This window comes from Tripterygium wilfordii, chromosome 13, assembly GCF_013401445.1.
Source record: "Tripterygium wilfordii isolate XIE 37 chromosome 13, ASM1340144v1, whole genome shotgun sequence".
In the NCBI taxonomy this organism is placed as follows: Eukaryota; Viridiplantae; Streptophyta; class Magnoliopsida; order Celastrales; family Celastraceae; genus Tripterygium; species Tripterygium wilfordii.
In genome coordinates this window covers 3,241,419-3,260,978 of record NC_052244.1, presented here as the reverse complement: position 1 = coordinate 3,260,978, position 19,560 = coordinate 3,241,419, and the positions used below count along the sequence as shown (strand labels likewise).

The following is a 19,560-nucleotide window of genomic DNA, read 5'->3' as shown; positions in this document are numbered from 1 at the left end:
TCTTCCTTTTATCCGATTAGTTTTGCTTTTTCTCTTTATACTTTTCTTGTGATGAACGGATACCGTAAGATAATCATTTCACCTTTTTTAATTTAAAATCAAATTCACCTTTTTGTTATTTCATAGTTCAATCTTTAAAGAAATTAATAATAAAGAAAATAAAATAATAACCTAAAAACATATCTTCGTTTCTGATGACCATACATGATAATGAGTTGACAAATTCTATTTTTCTAAATAGGACAACGTATTTCTTTCATTCTTTCTTGCTCTTTTTTGGAGATTTTTGCTTTTCTTTAATTTTGGTTCATTATACATTGAGCCATAAAAAAATTTACATTATCAATGTGCTTGGAGTAGAGCAATTTGTAAATGAGGAACAAATATTATGAAGTTAACTAATAACTAACGTGCTATATATATAGAGGAATTTTCACATGCACACATCAACTATACACACTCGAAATCCAATAAAATCACAACAAAAATGGGGGCTACAGATTTGTTGTGAGACCCGCCACGTCTATGATTGAAAAACAATTACGTAAAGTTGATGCACATATAAAAATTCCTCTATCTATATATGTATATATAATTCTCGGAAACGAATATCAAACTCACATTAAAGATAGGATATTAATTAGCTATATTATAAAATTACTAAATATATGTGCCAAAAAATATAATAATATTGGCTATATATCTCTACATAATAACTAATTAGCATGCCCTAGCTAGCTAGATAATTTGTTAACCAAGGACACAAATTAAAACCAACTAGCTCCGACTTCAAACCTTCAAAGAAGCTAGCTAGGTCAAGGTATTTTGTGGTATTGTATTGCTAAACACGAGGAAGTTTCCAATACAAGCAAGCAAAGCAATGAAGTTGATAAGGATATATACATACACACACACACATACATACATACATATATATATATATATATTGTGATTTGTGACCACTAAAATCCTCCCCAAGAACACGAAAACAAAATAGGCCCACAATATTTATATATTTGTTAAGGGAATCGTGATGTCATGATAATTAAAGCTAGAAGAAAAGGTCTTTCATGGATGGAAGCCACCCACCCACCCTACATGTTTCAATCAACCAAGACGACTTTGCAATCTCTGGTCATTTTGAAAGCTCGTGGAAGCTAGCTTGGGTTTTGAGTTTTGACTCAAAAAACTAGTCTTTCAGTACTGTGTCTCACTATAACTAACAACATAAATATAGTATTCATGCATAAACTAAATCTAGCTAGTTAGAATGATCAATAAATCATTAATTACTACTACTCAACATATATAGTAAAAGAAATTTATGGTTTTTCACGGTAAACTTTGTAAGATTTGAATAAGTGTAATAACAAGTGAGGTCTAATAACAACTTTAAATAGAAAAAATTATAATTTGAAGAAATTGAGAGGGGCGGTCGAGAAGTAAGATAAGGGAGATGAGAGAGAGGTTTAGCTCAATCCACCTGTAGATGGATTGTCTGCTTTGGGCCTAGCTAAGGCCAAAGTATAGCTAAGACCGATATGATTTTATTCTTAAAAAGACCGTTTACGTTTAATAGGAGTTGGACCCAAACTTATGAACTATATGGTTAGCTCTCATCAAGCGAAATTTTGTATTTCTAAAAGCAACTATTGCTTGCAAGTTATATAAGGATTGATTGATGTGTCGATACAAAATAAAATGGTTGGTGAAGTATGCATTGCCACCCCAAAATTAAAACAGGACAGCAAGAATTGATTGAGGGAATCACGTCCTAATCTAAACAAAGTTGACGGGGAATAAGACACACAAGCCATACGTGGCGTGTGTATCGGGATGGGACGATAAGATAACATGACAAAATAAAGTGTTATTTTAATTCCGTGTTTGGATGGGTTTACTTCTATATTTTTGGCTCTATTATCAAGTCAATGCAAAGATTTTGTTTTTATATAAGTGGGTTTTAATTTTTATCATAATATTCGGATTAATAATGCATTTACTTGGTTGTGAGATGCTACTTGGCATTTGAATTAACCTAAAAAAAGTGTTAACTTTAATAAATTATTCATAAAGTGATATTGTTTATTACTCACTTTTTTTTTAAATCATACAAGTTTGTCATTTGAACATCTAATATGGATCTAAACTCGCACAAAAATTTCTTATATAACAAAAGGGTAAATTGAGTAAAAGATCAATGCTTAACCCCAAAGATATTGTTCCTGGTGGGAATTGCACTCAAGACCTTTGAATCGAAAATATGTACATTTACACGGTTTTCAATTATTGGTCAAATTACGTACTCGATTAGAATCCAAATGTAATTGACTAAGGCTTATAAAATTTGCACCCAAATTATTTTTATGACGAAATAAGAACATATATTTTCTAGTGTCTGGATTGACCTACCCTCTTCAAATATTTTAGTAAGTATGAAGCTCAAGAGTTAAATTTAGGCTTTTTAATTAGAATAATTTACTTCAAACCAGTTCAACTATATGGGTGGTTATATATATATATATATAGTATATATATATAGTATATATATATATATATACTATATATATCTTCATTACTTGAAAGTTGAACTGTTCAACAGTTAAGCTATAACTAATTTTAACCCTTCCGGAAAATATGGTTTTTTTATATTTATAATAATACTACAGTATGCCGTTATCACTAATAAAGAGGCTTAAAGAGAAGCCGAGCCGAGCAGGAAAGGAATGGCTTGGCGTACTTGTGCAACGAATAGGATTATAGGAATATACAAACCGGAACATTTTTGAATCTCCGATTATTTTTTTAAAAACAAATTTCTTTTGCACGTCACTGTTTCGTCACCGCTGATGCGCTTTAGCCCTCTGATTTTATTTTGAAACCAGAGAGAGGTTTCCTTCTTTTCTTCTAGAAAGTAGTGTGTGCGCCCCACTTAACGACTCCTCTGGCCGTCCGATTAGATCTCTCCTCACCCTTGATTTCAAGAGTTATTATTAATGACACACATTATGCTCACTAATCAAGATTAAGTAACCCTATGTTAATTAATTAATTAATTGATTAAGGAAGGTGTGTATGTGTTAGGGGGACAGAACACACATGCATAATGCATTCCAATGTTACCTAACTTCACTTGTCATGTCCTTGCATTGTAATATGCCATTCCTTTCACAATTCACATGCTTCATCCCGTGTGGACCCTAATATAATTAAGGCTACTTAAAATTAAACATTATTGTTTATGTTTATTTAGGGTTTCACCAAGCACACTAGTTTTACATAATTAAACGTCTCATAAGGGTTATTATTACTCATCTCGGATAATTGACACAGCCTACTTGGTGAATTTTTATGGGATCAAACTATATGGATATGGGAGATCCTGAGTTCGATTCTCATCATGAGCAATATTTTTATGGTAACACACGAATGTTATACTTTTCATGAACTCATTTTTCAAGGATAACTTTTCAACGGAAAATCCAATTAGTAACTTATTTGACATGCAATTTGAAATATAAATTCATGAGAATTTAACAATTATATTCATAAGCTATTCATGTTCACCTTTAAATCTAATAATGAACATCTACGAATGTATTTGGTGATGGAATGCAACCTATATATTAGAGTAATTTTAATTGTCTTCAGACAAAATAATATGAGATATTGGGAGAAATTGTAGTGATTTGACTATTTTAATTCATTGTATTAATTGTAAGATGATCTCATGCATCATATATGAATAAAAGTATATTTTTTAAATATTGTTGAGAAATTTGTTTCTCATTGGAATTAAACATTGGGCACATACATGCCTAACCCAATCGATTACCAACTGAGTCACCTCTCATTGATGAATAAAAGTAATATTTGATAACGTGCCCATATCAAATGTTTATGCTAATCAAAGATATGTCGCAATGAAGGAGCATACCTTGATGATGCCCACATCTTAAAAACACTACTTAAACTAATTTTTGAGAAAGAACTACTAGATAGAAATTCATCTTCTTCTTTATTTGTGATTTAGGCAACTTTTCAAAATATGTATTAATCAGATTAATATCTGGTTTTCTCTAAAAAATTGTTAGCAACTTATTTTCTTTTATTCCATTCGCAAAAAAAAATTTAAATTATAAGTGCAAAGTAACGAATTAATACATATTTCGAATTATGCAAGTCTAAAATTAAAATAATATAGAAAATTTCATAAATCTATAAACTGGTAATGATAAATTATAATTACAAAATTTAAACAATCTGAACACAACTCCTCCATGGTTGACTAGATGTTGAGTGACCACGAGAGGATTTTTTGATTGTATAAAATAAATAGGAAAAAAAAAAAGATAAGATGAAAAAAGTTAATAATGATCAGATATGTATGGAGCCCACACGCTTTACAACATTGTGGCCCATACACTGTGGCCACGTGAACGGCACCTGCATGGATTACAGCAAAATTATACAACTAGAGATAAAAAAAAATATTGTATAGACCGACCATATTTCACTATTTATTTTAGATGATTAAAAGAATCAATAATGATCAGCCTATTCCTATCATATCATATGTGATTATATAAAAATGATTGATCTATATTAGTTTCAAATAAAGCCCCGCCAAATTTATTTTTTATAAACTAGATACTCGTGAAAATACCGTATAAATTTAAATTTTTATAAACTAAATACTCGTGAAAACACCGTATAAATTTAAATCAAAGCAAGTCGAGCGTTGTTTTCGATGAGCTAGAGAGAAGGAAAGGGGGCGCCTAGCTAAAGGGAGCTTGTCTCTCCCGGGAGGTGGGAAGCTGCTCAAAACCCGCACTATTTTGTCCTTAAAATGATACATTTGGTTGAGAATGATTGAACATTTATTTATAAGTCACATCATCGATAATTTACACCAAATCGATCTAGAATATAAATTTTAAAATATTTTAAAATTTAAATAAATTTCAAGGGCATGTTACCAATTAAAAATAATCAAATATTGGGACAAATATGCGTAGCTCACACGCCTACTATACTCATTTGCCATATCATTAAAAAAATTTTAAAAAGGAATAATCAAAATGTTGTTGTTTTCTTTCATTTAAAAAATAAAAAAAATAAATATTGGGGCAAGGGAGAACGCGTAAAAGTGCAGTCGACGCCGAACGACGCGGCTTGACTGTCAAAGCTGCACTAACGGCTACACTGTCGTACACTATTAGTAAACTCAAAACAGTCAAATACTACCAACAGGCAGCAGCAGCCCTAAACCATGGTTAGTTGTTGTGTAAAATACCTTAAACCTTTATACACCTCATGGTCCGTACAGTCTTAGCTGACGCGTGTCCCCCCAAACCACGCGGTTTCTTCTTCTCCATGCCCCCTACTTAACTTCATCTTCAACCTTCATTCTCTCTCCCAATCGCCTCCCTCTCTCCAATCCTTTCAAAAACAACCCACACAGTCCTCTTCTCTAAGACTCTTAACACTCTCTCTGGACTCTGTAAATGCATTAACTGAACAAATTCTCTCAAATCGTCTTCTTATTCTTCCTTCATTTATGTTATGGCGTCATCAGAGAACTTGGCGAGTATTGAACCATGGTTGTTCCGAACAAATTTTGCAGACTCTTGGTTTTCGGAGACGTATGCTCGCGATACCGAGACGCTGACTAAGGCGCTGCAGAAATCGATGTCTGACAATACGAATACGAGCAACAACTCTGGGACGCTCACTTCTGATTCCATATCCCAGTTTTTTGGGGGCGTGATGAAGCCGGAGGCCACACCTACTGCATCGAACGTGTCTGGTTCCGAGCAGGAAACTGCGCCGAAGTGGCAGAGGAGTGCGATCCCGGTGTCGCGCACTGGGACGAAGGCTACGAAGCGGAAATCGCGCGCTTCTTCGAAGAGGTCGCAGACGACGTTTATTACGGCGGATCCGGCGAATTTCAGGCAGATGGTGCAACAGGTGACGGGAGTGAAATTCGGTAGCTCACAGATGTCGATGGCGCCGGTACTGAAACCGGAGCCGCAGAGACCCAGTGGGCGGTTAGTAGGGGCGGGTGGGTTTCTGCCTACGCTTGACACGTCGGCGTTTTTGTTGGACCGACATCAGCAGCAGGGAGCAGTTGGGCCCACAGCTGGGATCGGGCCTGTCATTGGTTCCGGCCCACTGTCTTATGCGCCCACAATGGGATTAGCTGATGGAAGCGGTGCTACTGGTTTAGAATTCGACACTTTCCCGAGCTTTCCCACTCTAGAATCCTGGAAAGTCATGTGATATTTTGATTTTCTAGTCTTACCCTACTTTTTTTTTTTAATCTCCCTTTCTTTATTTTCAGTAATGTAGTGAGGTATGTTGTGGCTGATCTGTTTATATTCTTATTGGGAAGCCTTTGTATGGTTAATTAGTTCTTTTTGTTTAATATATATATCATCATTATAATCTCATTTGATGTTGTTTTTGGGATTTTCAAATCCAGCAAAGGTTCATGCATGCATATTGGGCATCAATGTGATATTGTTGTTAATAGTTTTGAATTTTTCGCTGTCACCATGAAAACAACATTTCGATTGTAATGAATTTTAGGTGAATGGTGACAAAGTCTAAGCTGTCAAAAATGTGGGAAATGCCTTCCTTGGTGATTAAGCACACCCAAATTCCAAACATGTATAGAGACAATAACATCCATTCATGACAAGCAATGTAATCTACTTACCATAAGTGAAATGGTCCCTTATTGGTGTATGAAGAAAAGTTTAACTAATGTTCAACAATGGGTTGTTAAGACTTTTTCATCCCACTCAGAATTGGTATAACTTAACCGAGCGATATATAAACAAATATGTTGTCCTTTCAACACAACCAATTCGTTTTTTGGGTCTAAGAACTAATGTCAAACGGTCAAATAAAAGCAAAACAATCCATTTGGACATAACTCTACTTGTTCAATTGTTTGGTGTATGATAACTCATCTCACAAGCGTGAGAGAGTGTTAAAAACTTAAGATTTTATTCAACTTCGGATTGATATATAACTCAATTGAGTGACATAAAAATAAAGGTTGAGTTCACCTCATTCGACAAACGCATTTTTTATATCTAAAAAATCAAAGGCGACCATTCAAGAAAAATAACTGGTGTAGCGTTTGGGCGTGATTTTTCTAAACAATATGGTAAATCTAGCACATTTGGCCGTACTAGGTTAAAGAGTCAAATAGCAAAAAGTTGTATACAGAAACCGAAATTTGTGAGTTCAAAGAAGGAGGCCACTTCAGTCAAAGCGACAGGACTCAGCCCACGTGAACACCTTTGTATCTTCTTCTTTTATTTGTCATGTTTTGCTTTTAAACTTTTAAGGTATAATGATTTATGTGAAGGATAATTATTACCAAGGACACTAAAGAGATTCAATTTGACCCAATTAATGAAGAATAAATTGAAATTTCTACACTAATTTCTTTTCATTTGTCAAATGCTACTTGATAACATTGATTTTTTTTAAAATACTGAAAAAAGGACGAGGGATGCTCGAACTCAATAACTCTATAAAATTATTAAGATACCATACACATGAGTATCATATGAGCTACTCGTGATTCTCAATAAGATTAAGTTAAAAGCATCTGTTCATTTATTTATATATATCACACTTTAGACGGAGTTTATATCATATTCTAGAAACTCTTAGTATAATAATAAGTAAGGAAGATTCCATTTAGTTTAAAGTAATCCGTGAGATGGAAACTCATATTGTGACTTGATTTTAATACATTTATCTTCATGAACAAGTAGAGATTAAACAATAATTAATATAGTGCTAGCTAGGTGATAACACAGGCTGACTTGGGTCATTTTGATTTTCTCTAAACTATATTTGTTTACTAACCCCAATAAATATAAAAAAAATCGAGAATATTAGTTGAAGAGGGTGCATGTGTTGACTTGCCCCCATTTAAAATAAAATATATAATAAAAAACAATAATTATAGTACTATTGTTTGTTCTAATTGAAAATGTCATGTTCCATAACCCAAATTGTTTGCTATTTAGCTTAATTAAAGAAAGTAGTTGAAAAGATCAAAAGTTGTTATAAATATTTATGGCTAAAAGAAGGAAAGCGTACATGGTTTAATCATCTAACCATATGGTCTTGCGAGATAGGTGGTATGGATTTGGCTTCTTTTTGGTGTCACAATCATCGTGACAATGATCCTTATAACACCTAATTATATTTTTATAGTACTTAATTGAGCAATTGTAATTTGAAAAGAAAAAAAAAAAGGTTTTTATATTATATACGATTAAATTTAGGCGGCCATGCTCATACAAGTTTTCTTAGCATATATATGAGTTGTTGCTAACATATTTTCGAATTCGAGACCTCCATGAGATATTACACATATGAGTGTCATATGAGATATTTCGGTACATAACTTGCATAAATAATTTAGAGAATAAATAAATAAATCTTTGTCAAAGAAGGAATCCAAGTATGTTGCAATAATTTGGGCCATAAGGGGGTTGGGTTTCTTGTGAAACATCGAACATGCACATAGAATTAATTAGGTCAACGTCAAAAAACAAATACTTTGATATTACAAAGAGTTGATTAGACAAAAGGTAACGTATGCTCTAACGTAAGCAATTTGATTTTATTTTCCTCTTGTGTTTTCTGAGTTGGCGAATCGACTTATGCATAATAAAATGTGAGATTTTTTCTAGAAAAAAAGCTTATCTTTTATTTTCTCCAATTCAATCCAATCCAATAAATAAATAAATTGCTTTTGTGCAAGTGCTTAGAATAATATGATTGATTACGATTATATAATTTATTTCTATATTTATTTAAAATAACGTCAACAATGATCATGAAAGAATATTTGCAAGGAGATCTATAAGAGATCTTTAGGGGATTCACTTTCAAAAATTTCCTTCGCAATCAACGATAATCGGTATTTCAAAATTCATATAAAATGAGCCTCCACTTAAGTAAATCTCTCACACTTTTCATTATTTACTACTAGCTAAAGATGAAGCTCTAAATATCGAGTTATCTCGCGAACCTTATTACTTGTAAAACTAACTTGAGTATCATATCGTATCCCCTGAGGTACATCTCGGGGACCTCAAAACTTACGTTTTCTATCTGTGTAGAGAGAACAACAGCCTCCTGATCCCTAATCTGATTAACTGAGACGTCTACAGAATCAAACAACCGGTTACCAAACTATTGGAAAGTCGATCCGATTTTGCACGTCATCAATATAGACTAGTATTATTTTTTTTCCAATTTTTGTTCATGTGTTTAGATGTAATTTCCCAATCAAAGAAACCATATGAAAGGGAATTGAAGTGTTAAATAAATAAGTGGAGAGAAGGGGCATATATGGCATTTTAGGAAGTCAAGAATGGTGGGGTACGTACTCGACTACTTTGCTTGCACAGTTGCACAGTCTTGTCCTTTTCTTCTTGACTGAATGTGACATGCCTCCTCTACAACCACCACACCATTCATGCAATTGCAATCGGAGACCATTGACTTTGAATCTTTGATGCACTTCTTCACCGTTGATTTTTTTATTATATCACAAATCCAACTCCCAATTATCTCCTGTTGACTTCTTGGACACCGGTAATTTCCAAGCTCATTAGGTCGGATTAGGCTCTGCGATTCGTTTAAAATTCATAATTTTAATACAATAATTTAGAAGGTGTGTCATAATATATTATTTTTTTTATTTTTTTATTTTTAAAATTTATTTGATTTTTTCTCCACTATTAGACTCAAACCTTAAATTCTAAAAAGTTATGGAAACCCCAAATCAGGTCAGGTCAATATATTTTTATGCACTCTCTCTTTGTGGTTCGTTTGTTGGTTAATGAATTTTTCCTTCGAAAAAATAATAATAATCAGTACGATTACTTAATAAATATTTGTTAAAAGAATATTTTCTCAATAAAGCTTTTTTTTTTTCACAAAATAGGTTTGTTTATAATATGATGACTTAATTTTAATGGATAAAGATTCTCATAGCAATGAATACTTCTATTGATGTTTTTTTTTACTGTTCAAGTCTTGTGAGGACATTTTGAAAGAATTTTTTGTTCCTATTATGGGATTCTTTAAAATAATTTGGTCTTCCCAAATTTTAAAAAATATTTAGCTAAAATAATCAAAATTAATCTCTTGATTAACCTAATCATGTGACGTAAAAAAATTTGAAATAAATATAAAGAACATAAACCTATGAGTGAATAGTTCAAGGCAGTCCTTGATAAATAATAAAAACTAGCTCCCAAACTAATAATTAGAAGAGAGTTTGTTCTCTTTCTATAACGGGATATGGAGCTCTAATTCCTAACTCTAATGTTGACTCCAATTCTATCTTAAAATTATGTTAAATTATTAATTAAAATATGTGATTGAATATTTTGATATTCATAATTAAAATATTATAGATTTTGAAAAAAAAAATTCTAAATCATAAACCATAAACCCTAAAAACTTAAAATGAAGACCTAAATCTTAAATTTTAAACTTTAATTTTTTTTTTGTAAGTCTCTAATATCATGATTAACATTATTTTTGAAGGAATTAAAGTTAAAATTGAAGCTAAGAATCGGAACCCCTCCCATTATTATAACATAGCATGGAGAGAGAATAGTGGGGGAGGTTGTTAACAAAAGACTACGAGGAGGAGGGGAGGTAGTTTCTAGGGAACGGCGAGGACCAGAAAGCTGACGTGTTCGACGACTGTTGTTAGTCATAGTCAAAGCTTTTCTTTCTCTTTATGTGACGGTGGGTTTTGTTGTTTTTTGTATTGGATTATCTTTTACGTCATGCTTACATTCACATCTAGTCATGATTGTCACAAGTTATGGAGCCGATCAAGCTCAACTAGAAGTCTAGAACCGTATTAGAAGCTAAGCTTATATGATTTTTTTTCCATGGAAATCAAGAAGCAGCTATTTCATTGACAAATTGAGCACATCTTTTCATATTCATAAACAATTCTGGGTTCATTTATATGGGCCAGACCAAATATTGAAACAGTGAAAGAGCAAAAAGAGAGAGATTCCTATATCGGATGTCCAAAATAGTGAATCTCTTCGGGACCAAACCCTACGAACTCTGGAGATCCTAAATTCGATTCTCATTGAGAACAATACTCTTGTGGCCACGTGTGCATGCAAGCTTGACGTCCTTGAGTTTAAGTTTATAATGGATGTTGCAAAGAAGAGCTTACTAACAAACTATTACGGATTTTGGTGGCTTTTGCTACTTATGATCAGTATTAACCAGAGCATCTGATAAAAATGGATATAACTACCTCACAAAACATAAAATCACTATGAAACACCGACATAACTTACATAAGACTAGAACCAAACTTCTCAGAAATTTGAACATAGATAAATTAGGGCATCAAGGCAAATTATATAGATAAATTAAGAAAAAACATTCAAGATTGGTATTATCAGACTTCAAACCTTCTTATGTCTCTTTGATGTCAAGAAGCCGGTATGGGGATGGTCCTCATGTAATTAATCTCAACTTTCAAAACTATACAACCATCAATGACACATATAGTGGCCTTAAAGAGCTCAAACACATTGTGCCAGTCAAACCTGAAATTGCTGTGGGACGAATAGGAAGTTCAGAAATTGGAATGGTATATATCCACAGCTTCCAATTTGCAATAACAGAAGATAACCACTCCTACACAACAACATTTCAGCATAAACAAGCGCATACCTAGAATAAAACAAACTATCTTCCCAATAAGATAACATATTCATAAAAAGCTAGGAGCAACAATCAACCCCAGAAAAAAAAATTTGTTCATGCCCCTGATAGTACCTGTTCAAGGCCTGGGTATGACTTCTGATGGCCTTCCCTCAAGTGTTACCAATGTGGATAAGAAAAACCCAATGAAGGGTGGAGAAAATAGATTTTGCAATTAAAATCATTGTATTTGAAGACCAATGCATCAATACCATGACCTGTATGGTTCATATTAGAGCCAAATGATTGAATGAAAGAAGTCATGAGTTCACCTGATCAAGCATGAGGCCCAAGAATGCTCCTGATGCTCCAGGCAGCGTCACCAATTTACTCAAAGACAAGTACCTAAGAGACACCAAGTTTTAAAAGGGAACAAAGACAGTGACAAACTGGCACTACATTACCAAGAGAGGAAGGACCAGATATTTACACCAGCACCACCATCACCATAGGCACCAGTTTTCCCCCGCCCCCCGAAGTGGCCAAAACTCGGAAAACGATCAAAACGTAGTTGCCAAATTCCTTTTTCGAATGAAAAAATCTTGAAACCAGCTCCATAACCAAAGTTAGGATATAAATAAGTCGAGAACTAAGAACTTAAACCCAGTTATCCGTATCCTTTTTGCCGGAATTCCAGTCGGTAGAACATAGCCCCAAACAGGTCTACAAGTTGAGCTCACGAAAGGGCTAAAGATTGGGGAATTGGGGGCAAGTGTTGCCACCATTCTTACCACGAACGAGTATAAGGAGTTCTTGAGACTAAAGGGAGAGGGGCTCATAGCAGTGAAGGAAGTCTCACTGTTGTAATTTATGATGGTTAAACGCACAGTCCCGCCATCAAAGGTTTCCAGTTTTCTTTTTTAAAATTTTCAGAAATATGATTATTAATTATTTCTAAAGTAGGAGAACCTAACATCAACAGTCGTTGTAGTATAGTGGTGAGTATTCCCGCCTGTCACGCGGGTGACCCGGGTTCGATCCCCGGCAACGGCGTTTTTTTGTCAAATCACTTTTTTAATTTCAATTTTTTTTTACCGTTTCTGACACAAAACCCCTGTTCTCGACACGTGTCGTTTAGTCATGGTTCTTAATTGCACATTGATTCGCAAACGGACAATGCCGCTACCGACTTGTCTCGGATCCCGATCGTTCATTTGATTAAGATCCTTATTGCATTCATGCCACCTACTGCGACTCTGCGACTTCCCCTTCTGGATTTCCGGGTCAACCTCTCACATTTTCTGGGAATTCTCCAATTATTCCTGTCTTTCATCTTCATTCTGAAGCTGCCATTTTGAGGTAATTCAATTTAATCGCCAATCTGTTGTTGCATAAAGTGAACATCTAGCATCACTAATATTTCACGATTACGTCTGTGAATGGTTTAGGTATTTCTCCTCACAAATTGTCTCTCGCAAGCTGCGCAATCGTAGATTAGAATTCTGGATTTACAGGTTAACCAGCAAATTAGTTCCATTGAAAATGGAATTCTGTGATGTGTTTTTTATGCGTAATTTATGATTGGCTTGATTATGTTGGGGTTTAGATTATCTAGATCACTTAAGAAATTTTATGTAAATTTAGAGGACGTGGTTTGAGCTTCAACTTTAGTTGAACTTTTTCCGTCCCTTTATGAGCCGTGTGATGTGTGATTGTTGATCTAATAATTAGGACCTGACATTGATTCTGTGGGGTTAGTTTACCACAAGCTTGGATGAATTCTTGTACAAGCTAGCTAGTTGGGCTAATGACCCGCCTAGGTCTTGAAGTGGTTTAGAGCTTAGGAGACTGTACAACTGAACTGGAGTGATGCAATGCAACTAACCCTATTGACCCCCCATCTAGCTCTAGCAGTGGTTTGCCCCTTATTTGGCAAATGATTGATGCAGATAACGTGATTGTCAAGGGAAAGCATGCTAAGACATTAATAATTAAGTATAAAGGATTGGTGAAGTCAATTTAACAAGTCCTACTATTATCTTCCTTTAGATAAGCAGGCTATTGCTTTTATAATTTGTATTTGAACTTTAAAAGTAGAGTATTTGGGAATTACAAGGTTTTGCTGGATATGAGGTGCCTAAAAAATGGGTAACCAACTTCTGGCGGGGTCAGGGAGAAACAAGTATACGCAGCCTTCCCCGTGCATAATATGGGGAAATGTTGTTTTTGGGTTTGAACTGTGACCTCAAAGTTGCACCTCTACCACTTAACTGGTGGGCCACATGTTCGCCTGTTGGATATGAGCTGCCTGTGGAGTTCAAATTATATATACTAGTGTATGTGCAGTGTACCATGGCCTGACACTTTCAAAGGCATAATTCTAACAAAGTTATTATCAATCAAAAGAAGCGCTTGCAATCATCAAAACCACAGAGTTGCCAGCTCAAATTAGCAGGCTGGCTGTACAGGGTTGGATGTCAATTAATTAAAATATATAATAAAGTAATCTTATGGAGGGAAATATTTAATGTGCCAAATCACTTTCTTTTCTATAAAGAAGCATTTTCATTTTGTTTAATGAAGAAGTTGTTTTCCATGTGACTAATAACATAAAATACTAATTGGTGTATGTGTTTTTATGCTTGAACCAACTTCTACCTATATGTAATGAGCAATCCTGGAAGGGAGAGTGTATGAGATATTGAGGCAAGGACATCGCAATACGCCTCTTTTTTCAGTGTATGCAGATTCCTTGCACATTGAGATATTTCATCTATCTGTTTTCTATCTCTCTCTTTGTATTTTTTTTTCATTCCTTAATCTTGATATTTGTTGACGCATAATGAGAACTTAATTTAATCAAACCATCTGAAAGGTTAACATACATTCAGTTCTCATCATTCTAAAACTAAAAGTTTTAATGTGTTTGAAAACTCTGTATTGTATTTTTTAGTTGCAATGGCATCTCCTGCTGAGTCTTGGACCCGAGAATTCAATGAAGCATCAAAACTTGCTGCTGATATCAATGGTATGATTTCTGGAAGGAGTTCGTTACCTCCATCAGGGCCAGAAACACAACGTCATTTGTCTGCAACTCGGAGAAAAATAACAATTCTAAGGACGAAAATTGATACTTTGCAGACACTTCTACATCAGCTTCCTGCCAAGCAGAAAATGTTAGTATTCTAATTGACCTTTAGTGTTATGGCAGGAAAGCAACCTGGCTCAGTGAGACAAATAAAACAACTGTGTTTCTTGAATTATCCGCTTTCAGTGAAATCATGCCGGGCATTCTTTTACTAAATATATCTTCAAGCGCTCCTTTTCATTCAACTGCATTTAAAAAAAAAAACTACTTTGTTGTGGTACCTGCAAAATGTTTCATACAATAATGCTAGCATTGGCTGTGTAAACAAGAAAGTTGCTGTTGTCATGCTGGATCTCAGCTGTCTTCTACAGAAAGGGGGGGGAATAAACCTTTTTAGTAACACCTTTAGCTGTACGAGAAGAAAATTATGCATTGCCTTTGTCGCTCTAGGAACCATCTTAACCTTAATAATTAGCTTGTAACAGATCAAAGGTAGGCCATTAGGGCAACCTATGTTAGATTTGAAGGGTTGTTTTGTACACGATCTCATTGCTCTTGAAGCTGGTTGATGTTTTTTTTTTTGTCCGAATGTTAGCATGTGTAGGGTAATAAATGAAAGAAGCACTATGATTAGGATTGTGCTACTACTTTCTTCTGCAATTCCTCCTTGATGACACACTGCCGTAATTTTAATGTGATATGAATTTAGATCACGCATGTTTTCCACATCTTAATTATTTAAACTTGTAAGCTAAGGTATATTGCACATATAAGATTGGTCACTTGTGCTGCAGTTTAAAGATGTTCCATTATTCTGATATTTTAAAAAAAGATGATCCATTATTTTGTAAGATTTGGAAGTCGTGTGCATATTCTTTTGTGGCTCTCTTCCTGAGTTCCATCATATTTCAAGATTTTGGAAACTGAAGCTTGAAGTTGTGGCATTATGAATAGGCTCTATCGGAGAGGTGCAAATTTGTTTTGCACCTTTTAAAGGAGCAGTGTATGCATTGGTTTCCAAATAAAATTTACACTGGAACCTATTGAATGAGACCTCTAAAGTTGGCACTTGGCAACCAGTTTGCTTTGTTTTAGTTGATGTTTGATGTTGTTTTTGTTTTACAGATCTGCAAAGGAAATAAATCGGCGCCAAGAAATGCTTAAAAATTTGACTTCTAAAGCCAACCAGATGGCTACAACTCTCAATATGTCTGGTTTTGGCAACCGAGATAGCTTACTTGGCCCTGATAGAAAGTCTGATGATCTCATTAGCAGAACAACTGGCTTGGACAACCAAGGTCTTGTTGGCTTTCAACGGCAAATTATGAGAGGTGTATGATTGTGATAAGGCATTTTTTTGGTTAGATATTTTGTTTAAAGAAAGCAGAGCTGTAACTTGATTTGCTTCTTATAACAGAACAAGATGATGGGCTTGAAAAATTGGAGGGGACAGTCACAAGCACAAAGCACATTGCATTGGCTATAAATGAGGAACTTAAACTACATACTGGGCTTCTGGTTGGTTCATCTGCTAATTGCTGTTTCCATTTTTTCATGACGTTCTTTCATGTTTCATATTTTTGGAAGACACGTGACTCAATTTTCCTCCCTCTACCACCAACACAGGATGACTTGGATGAGCATGTGGATGGAACAAACTCTCGTCTACAGGTAATACTGTAACCATCATACAACATTTCCTGTACCCCTGAAGACAGATTTCTTGAATTCGTAATCGTTTTTGAGTATCGCATTCAAATTTCTAATGTTCAGTTTTGCAAAATCAGGGTTTGGCCAGGCCAATGGTAAAGGCTAATTACTAAAATAGTGTTAGGGGTAACATCCTATATGAGGAAGACAGAGGCATAATCATACGTTTTTATTCAGACATAGCATTTGGTTCAGGCTTTTGTGGCATGCTTTAGCATTAGAAGAGAGTCAACATTATTTACATTGCAGAGAATGCAAGGTGCTACACTAGGGCTGATAAAAGGCTAGTTGTCGTGCCTATGGAATATCTATGTCTTAGAGAGAGAGAGATGCCACTTTCAATTTTTGATGTGAACTTAATCACTGAAATTACAATTTCCTCGGAAATCATACATTTTGGCTCATTACTTCTGTAATTATTTTGATGCAGCGAGTCCAAAGGAAGCTGGCCATACTAAATAGAAATACCAAAGGTGGTTGCTCTTGTTTGATTCTGTTGGTCATTGGTGTTGTCATTCTGATTGTTGTTATATGGGCAATGATTAAATATTTGTAAACTTTTATATATAAGTTCTTCTATTAGAGTTTATTTTTATCCAAATGTGGCCTTTGCTGGAGCAGCCTGCCCTTGCATTGCTGTATGGGTCTTCTGCGATAATGGTGTAAATTGCAATTGACCAGTTGTTACAGATATCAATTATAGATATGAACTTTCTTATTTCTACATGCCCCCAATATGTGATAAATACTGCAGATTAATGGTGCCTCATCTCTTTTTAAGTATGCTTGATGTAGTGCACTGCTCGGGTTTTTGAGGTGCCGAAAGAGTTGTTCTCCTGCTGAAGTAAGGGCACAAGATGAAGAACGAGGTGCAAAAGGAATAGGAAGCTATGAAGACAAATTCAAGTATGAACTTAAATTTTGCATTTTATATGATTATGCTTGTTTTTAAAAGAAATTTCTAAAATTTAGAAAGAAAAAAGGCATAACGTGCCCAATTCGTTGGATGCGAATTACGGACACCGGAAAAATTACGGAGCCCCAAGATCCAATAAACTTATCCGGAGACTCTTGTGTTATTTAAAATTAACAGTGCACCAGTTTGAGCCATTCATCACCATCAACTTCTTTGAACTATGAGTCATAGACCTAATCATTAGGTCCTTACAGGAAGCCTCCATGAGGTACCATTGCTCGTCCAAATACTTAATTTTAATCAATACCATAGCCTCCACCTTCAAGGAGAATGCATGAGCAGCCTCTACACTCCTCTCATTAGCCGCCTTCATTTTCTTCAAAGATAAGACTGAAGCCCTAGCCTTCATAGAGCCATTCTTCCCTGCATCTAGATGGTAAGAATCCGCGACCGTCAACCCGACACGTCTCTTCCCTTGATCAAGAACAGAAACCACAGTCATCTTGTAGCTAATGCTCGAAAACCGATTAGGGTTTCTTAGGAAGAAAGTAATGTCCCAGTTGGAGCTCATTTCACCAGAAGAGAGATTGACAGAGATGGAGTCAACACGAACCTTTGGGTCACTCAGTTGGGAAATGAAAAACAATTTAACACCCAAGAAGAAGATGAGGATAGTGAAGACTGGAATGAGAAAACACAGGAGGCCTTTAGTACATTTGATGAGAGTACTTCTGGGTTGGTTGCTGGAGGCATGAGAGGGAGATGGTGGAGGTTGATTTAGTTGATGAACATGGTAATAAGGGTAGCCAACGGCCACCATTTCTTCATCATCATAAGGATCCATGTTTAGATGAGATGAGAATATTGCTAGGGTTTTCTGCTTATATTGTTACTTGATCTGTAAATGGTGTGGAATTAAGTCAGTTTGAGATTACAAGAAAGGAAGTGGAAGATTTGTATGTGTATTTTTTGATAATGATTTGTGTTTGGTTAAGGAAAGTCAAGATTCTGAATGATACTTTTGTGTCAACTTAATGAACCAAAGCTTTGTCTAAGTTTTGCTTGCAATTTAAAATGGCTTTGTTTAAGGAGAGAAGATAGAATTTAAAAAGTTAATGTGTTTTTTTTTTTTTTAAATTATTTTTTTATGATTTGATCACATTCACAATCACTGTCCACTGATTGTGGAAGAGGACAACTTTGCCTATCCCATTTGTGTGGGCTTTATTTTGGTCCCTGTTAAATTTGGCTAGTAAGTGGTGTATATATACACTCTCTTTAAAAGGACATGTTAGCTATCTCCTTCCTTGTAGGTTTGACAATCCGAAAGCTTAACAAGTGTAACAAACATGCATATAATGTGATTCCAAGAAACGGGTGGAGGTAAGGTAGTCCAAGAACTCATTGTTAGGGTCTGCTCCGATAATATGTTAAATTTGGCTAATAAGTGGCTAATACGCTTTCTCTACAAAGATATATTGGATAGATGAGTGGGTACTACATATATGTAAATACTATTCAACCCATCAATGATGTGAAACATTTATCTCTTGGTAGTCCCAAATTGAAGTGATCAGAATTTTTGATAGTAAAATATCACATCTAGCATGTATATGGATTTGGGAAGTCTAGTGTTATCAGAATCGACTCGCACATCGACTCACGACAATAATTTTTGAAGGTTCAACCAGTTATTGGAAGTGTCAAGGGTTGAACCACACAATTTTTAAAACAATTTATTCATAAATAACAATACTAATAATAATAGTATAAAAAATTAAATCTTCCCTTACTTAATTAAAGGGAAAACAATAGTGCTATGTAGCCCATATAGTGGTAAATCATGGAGCCCAATATCTTAGACGAAATTTTAAAACGTTTTAACTATTAAAATACATGTTAGATTTTTTTAAAAATTTATATATACAGAATCAACGCATAAAACTCTTTCTAACAAGATCCATTATCGATGAGTTTTATCGGGTAAATCTTAATTCCATTGTTCTTTTCAATGAAATTTCAAAAACAAATGAATTTTAGAACTAAAACAATGAATTCTAGAGAGTGCTTTAAAAAACAATGGAATATATATTAAAATAATAAATTTTGGATAATG

At 34.6% G+C, this 19,560-nt stretch overlaps 3 protein-coding genes and 1 non-coding gene across 8 annotated transcripts; 3 read left to right on the top strand and 1 right to left on the bottom strand.

Moving 5' to 3' along the window:
• Nucleotides 1–5,397: 5,397 nt before the first annotated feature.
• Nucleotides 5,398–6,473, top strand: LOC120011686 (calmodulin-binding protein 25-like). The gene has a single exon (XM_038862780.1). The coding sequence runs from the start codon at nucleotides 5,566–5,568 to the stop codon at nucleotides 6,280–6,282; it is 717 nt and encodes a 238-aa protein (XP_038718708.1). The 5' UTR covers nucleotides 5,398–5,565; the 3' UTR covers nucleotides 6,283–6,473.
• A 6,238-nt stretch (nucleotides 6,474–12,711) lies between these two features.
• Nucleotides 12,712–12,783, top strand: TRNAD-GUC. The gene has a single exon. It is a non-coding gene; the product is annotated as a tRNA-Asp (tRNA).
• Nucleotides 12,784–12,914: 131 nt separating this feature from the next.
• LOC120011778 (syntaxin-51-like) lies at nucleotides 12,915–17,248 on the top strand. Of its 5 annotated transcripts, XM_038862901.1 has the most exons (7): nucleotides 12,915–13,089; nucleotides 13,179–13,244; nucleotides 14,684–14,906; nucleotides 15,944–16,149; nucleotides 16,236–16,336; nucleotides 16,445–16,489; nucleotides 16,959–17,084. In XM_038862901.1, the coding sequence occupies exons 3-7, from the start codon at nucleotides 14,689–14,691 to the stop codon at nucleotides 17,082–17,084; spliced, it is 696 nt and encodes a 231-aa protein (XP_038718829.1). In that variant the 5' UTR covers nucleotides 12,915–13,089; nucleotides 13,179–13,244; nucleotides 14,684–14,688. The 5 variants fall into 5 exon arrangements, with proteins under 5 accessions (XP_038718829.1, XP_038718824.1, XP_038718827.1 ...); XM_038862896.1 differs by lacking the exon at nucleotides 13,179–13,244; XM_038862899.1 differs by lacking the exons at nucleotides 12,915–13,089; nucleotides 13,179–13,244 and adding an exon at nucleotides 13,254–14,469.
• A 356-nt stretch (nucleotides 17,249–17,604) lies between these two features.
• On the bottom strand, nucleotides 17,605–18,288 carry LOC120012431. The gene has a single exon (XM_038863854.1). It carries the CDS (start codon nucleotides 18,286–18,288, stop codon nucleotides 17,605–17,607), a length of 684 nt encoding a protein of 227 aa, XP_038719782.1.
• Nucleotides 18,289–19,560: the final 1,272 nt, after the last annotated feature.

Bases quoted from the DNA above. Each gene is read 5' to 3' on its own strand.
- LOC120011686 (XM_038862780.1), top strand. From the start codon at position 5,566: ATGGCGTCATCAGAGAACTTGGCGAGTATTGAACCATGGTTGTTCCGA.
- LOC120011778 (XM_038862897.1), top strand. From the start codon at position 14,689: ATGGCATCTCCTGCTGAGTCTTGGACCCGAGAATTCAATGAAGCATCA. The intron at 14,907-15,943 runs GTTAGTATTCTA...TTTGTTTTACAG, and splicing joins CTTCCTGCCAAGCAGAAAAT to ATCTGCAAAGGAAATAAATC. The intron at 16,490-16,958 runs GTAATACTGTAA...ATTTTGATGCAG, and splicing joins GAACAAACTCTCGTCTACAG to CGAGTCCAAAGGAAGCTGGC.
- LOC120012431 (XM_038863854.1), bottom strand. From the start codon at position 18,288: ATGGATCCTTATGATGATGAAGAAATGGTGGCCGTTGGCTACCCTTAT.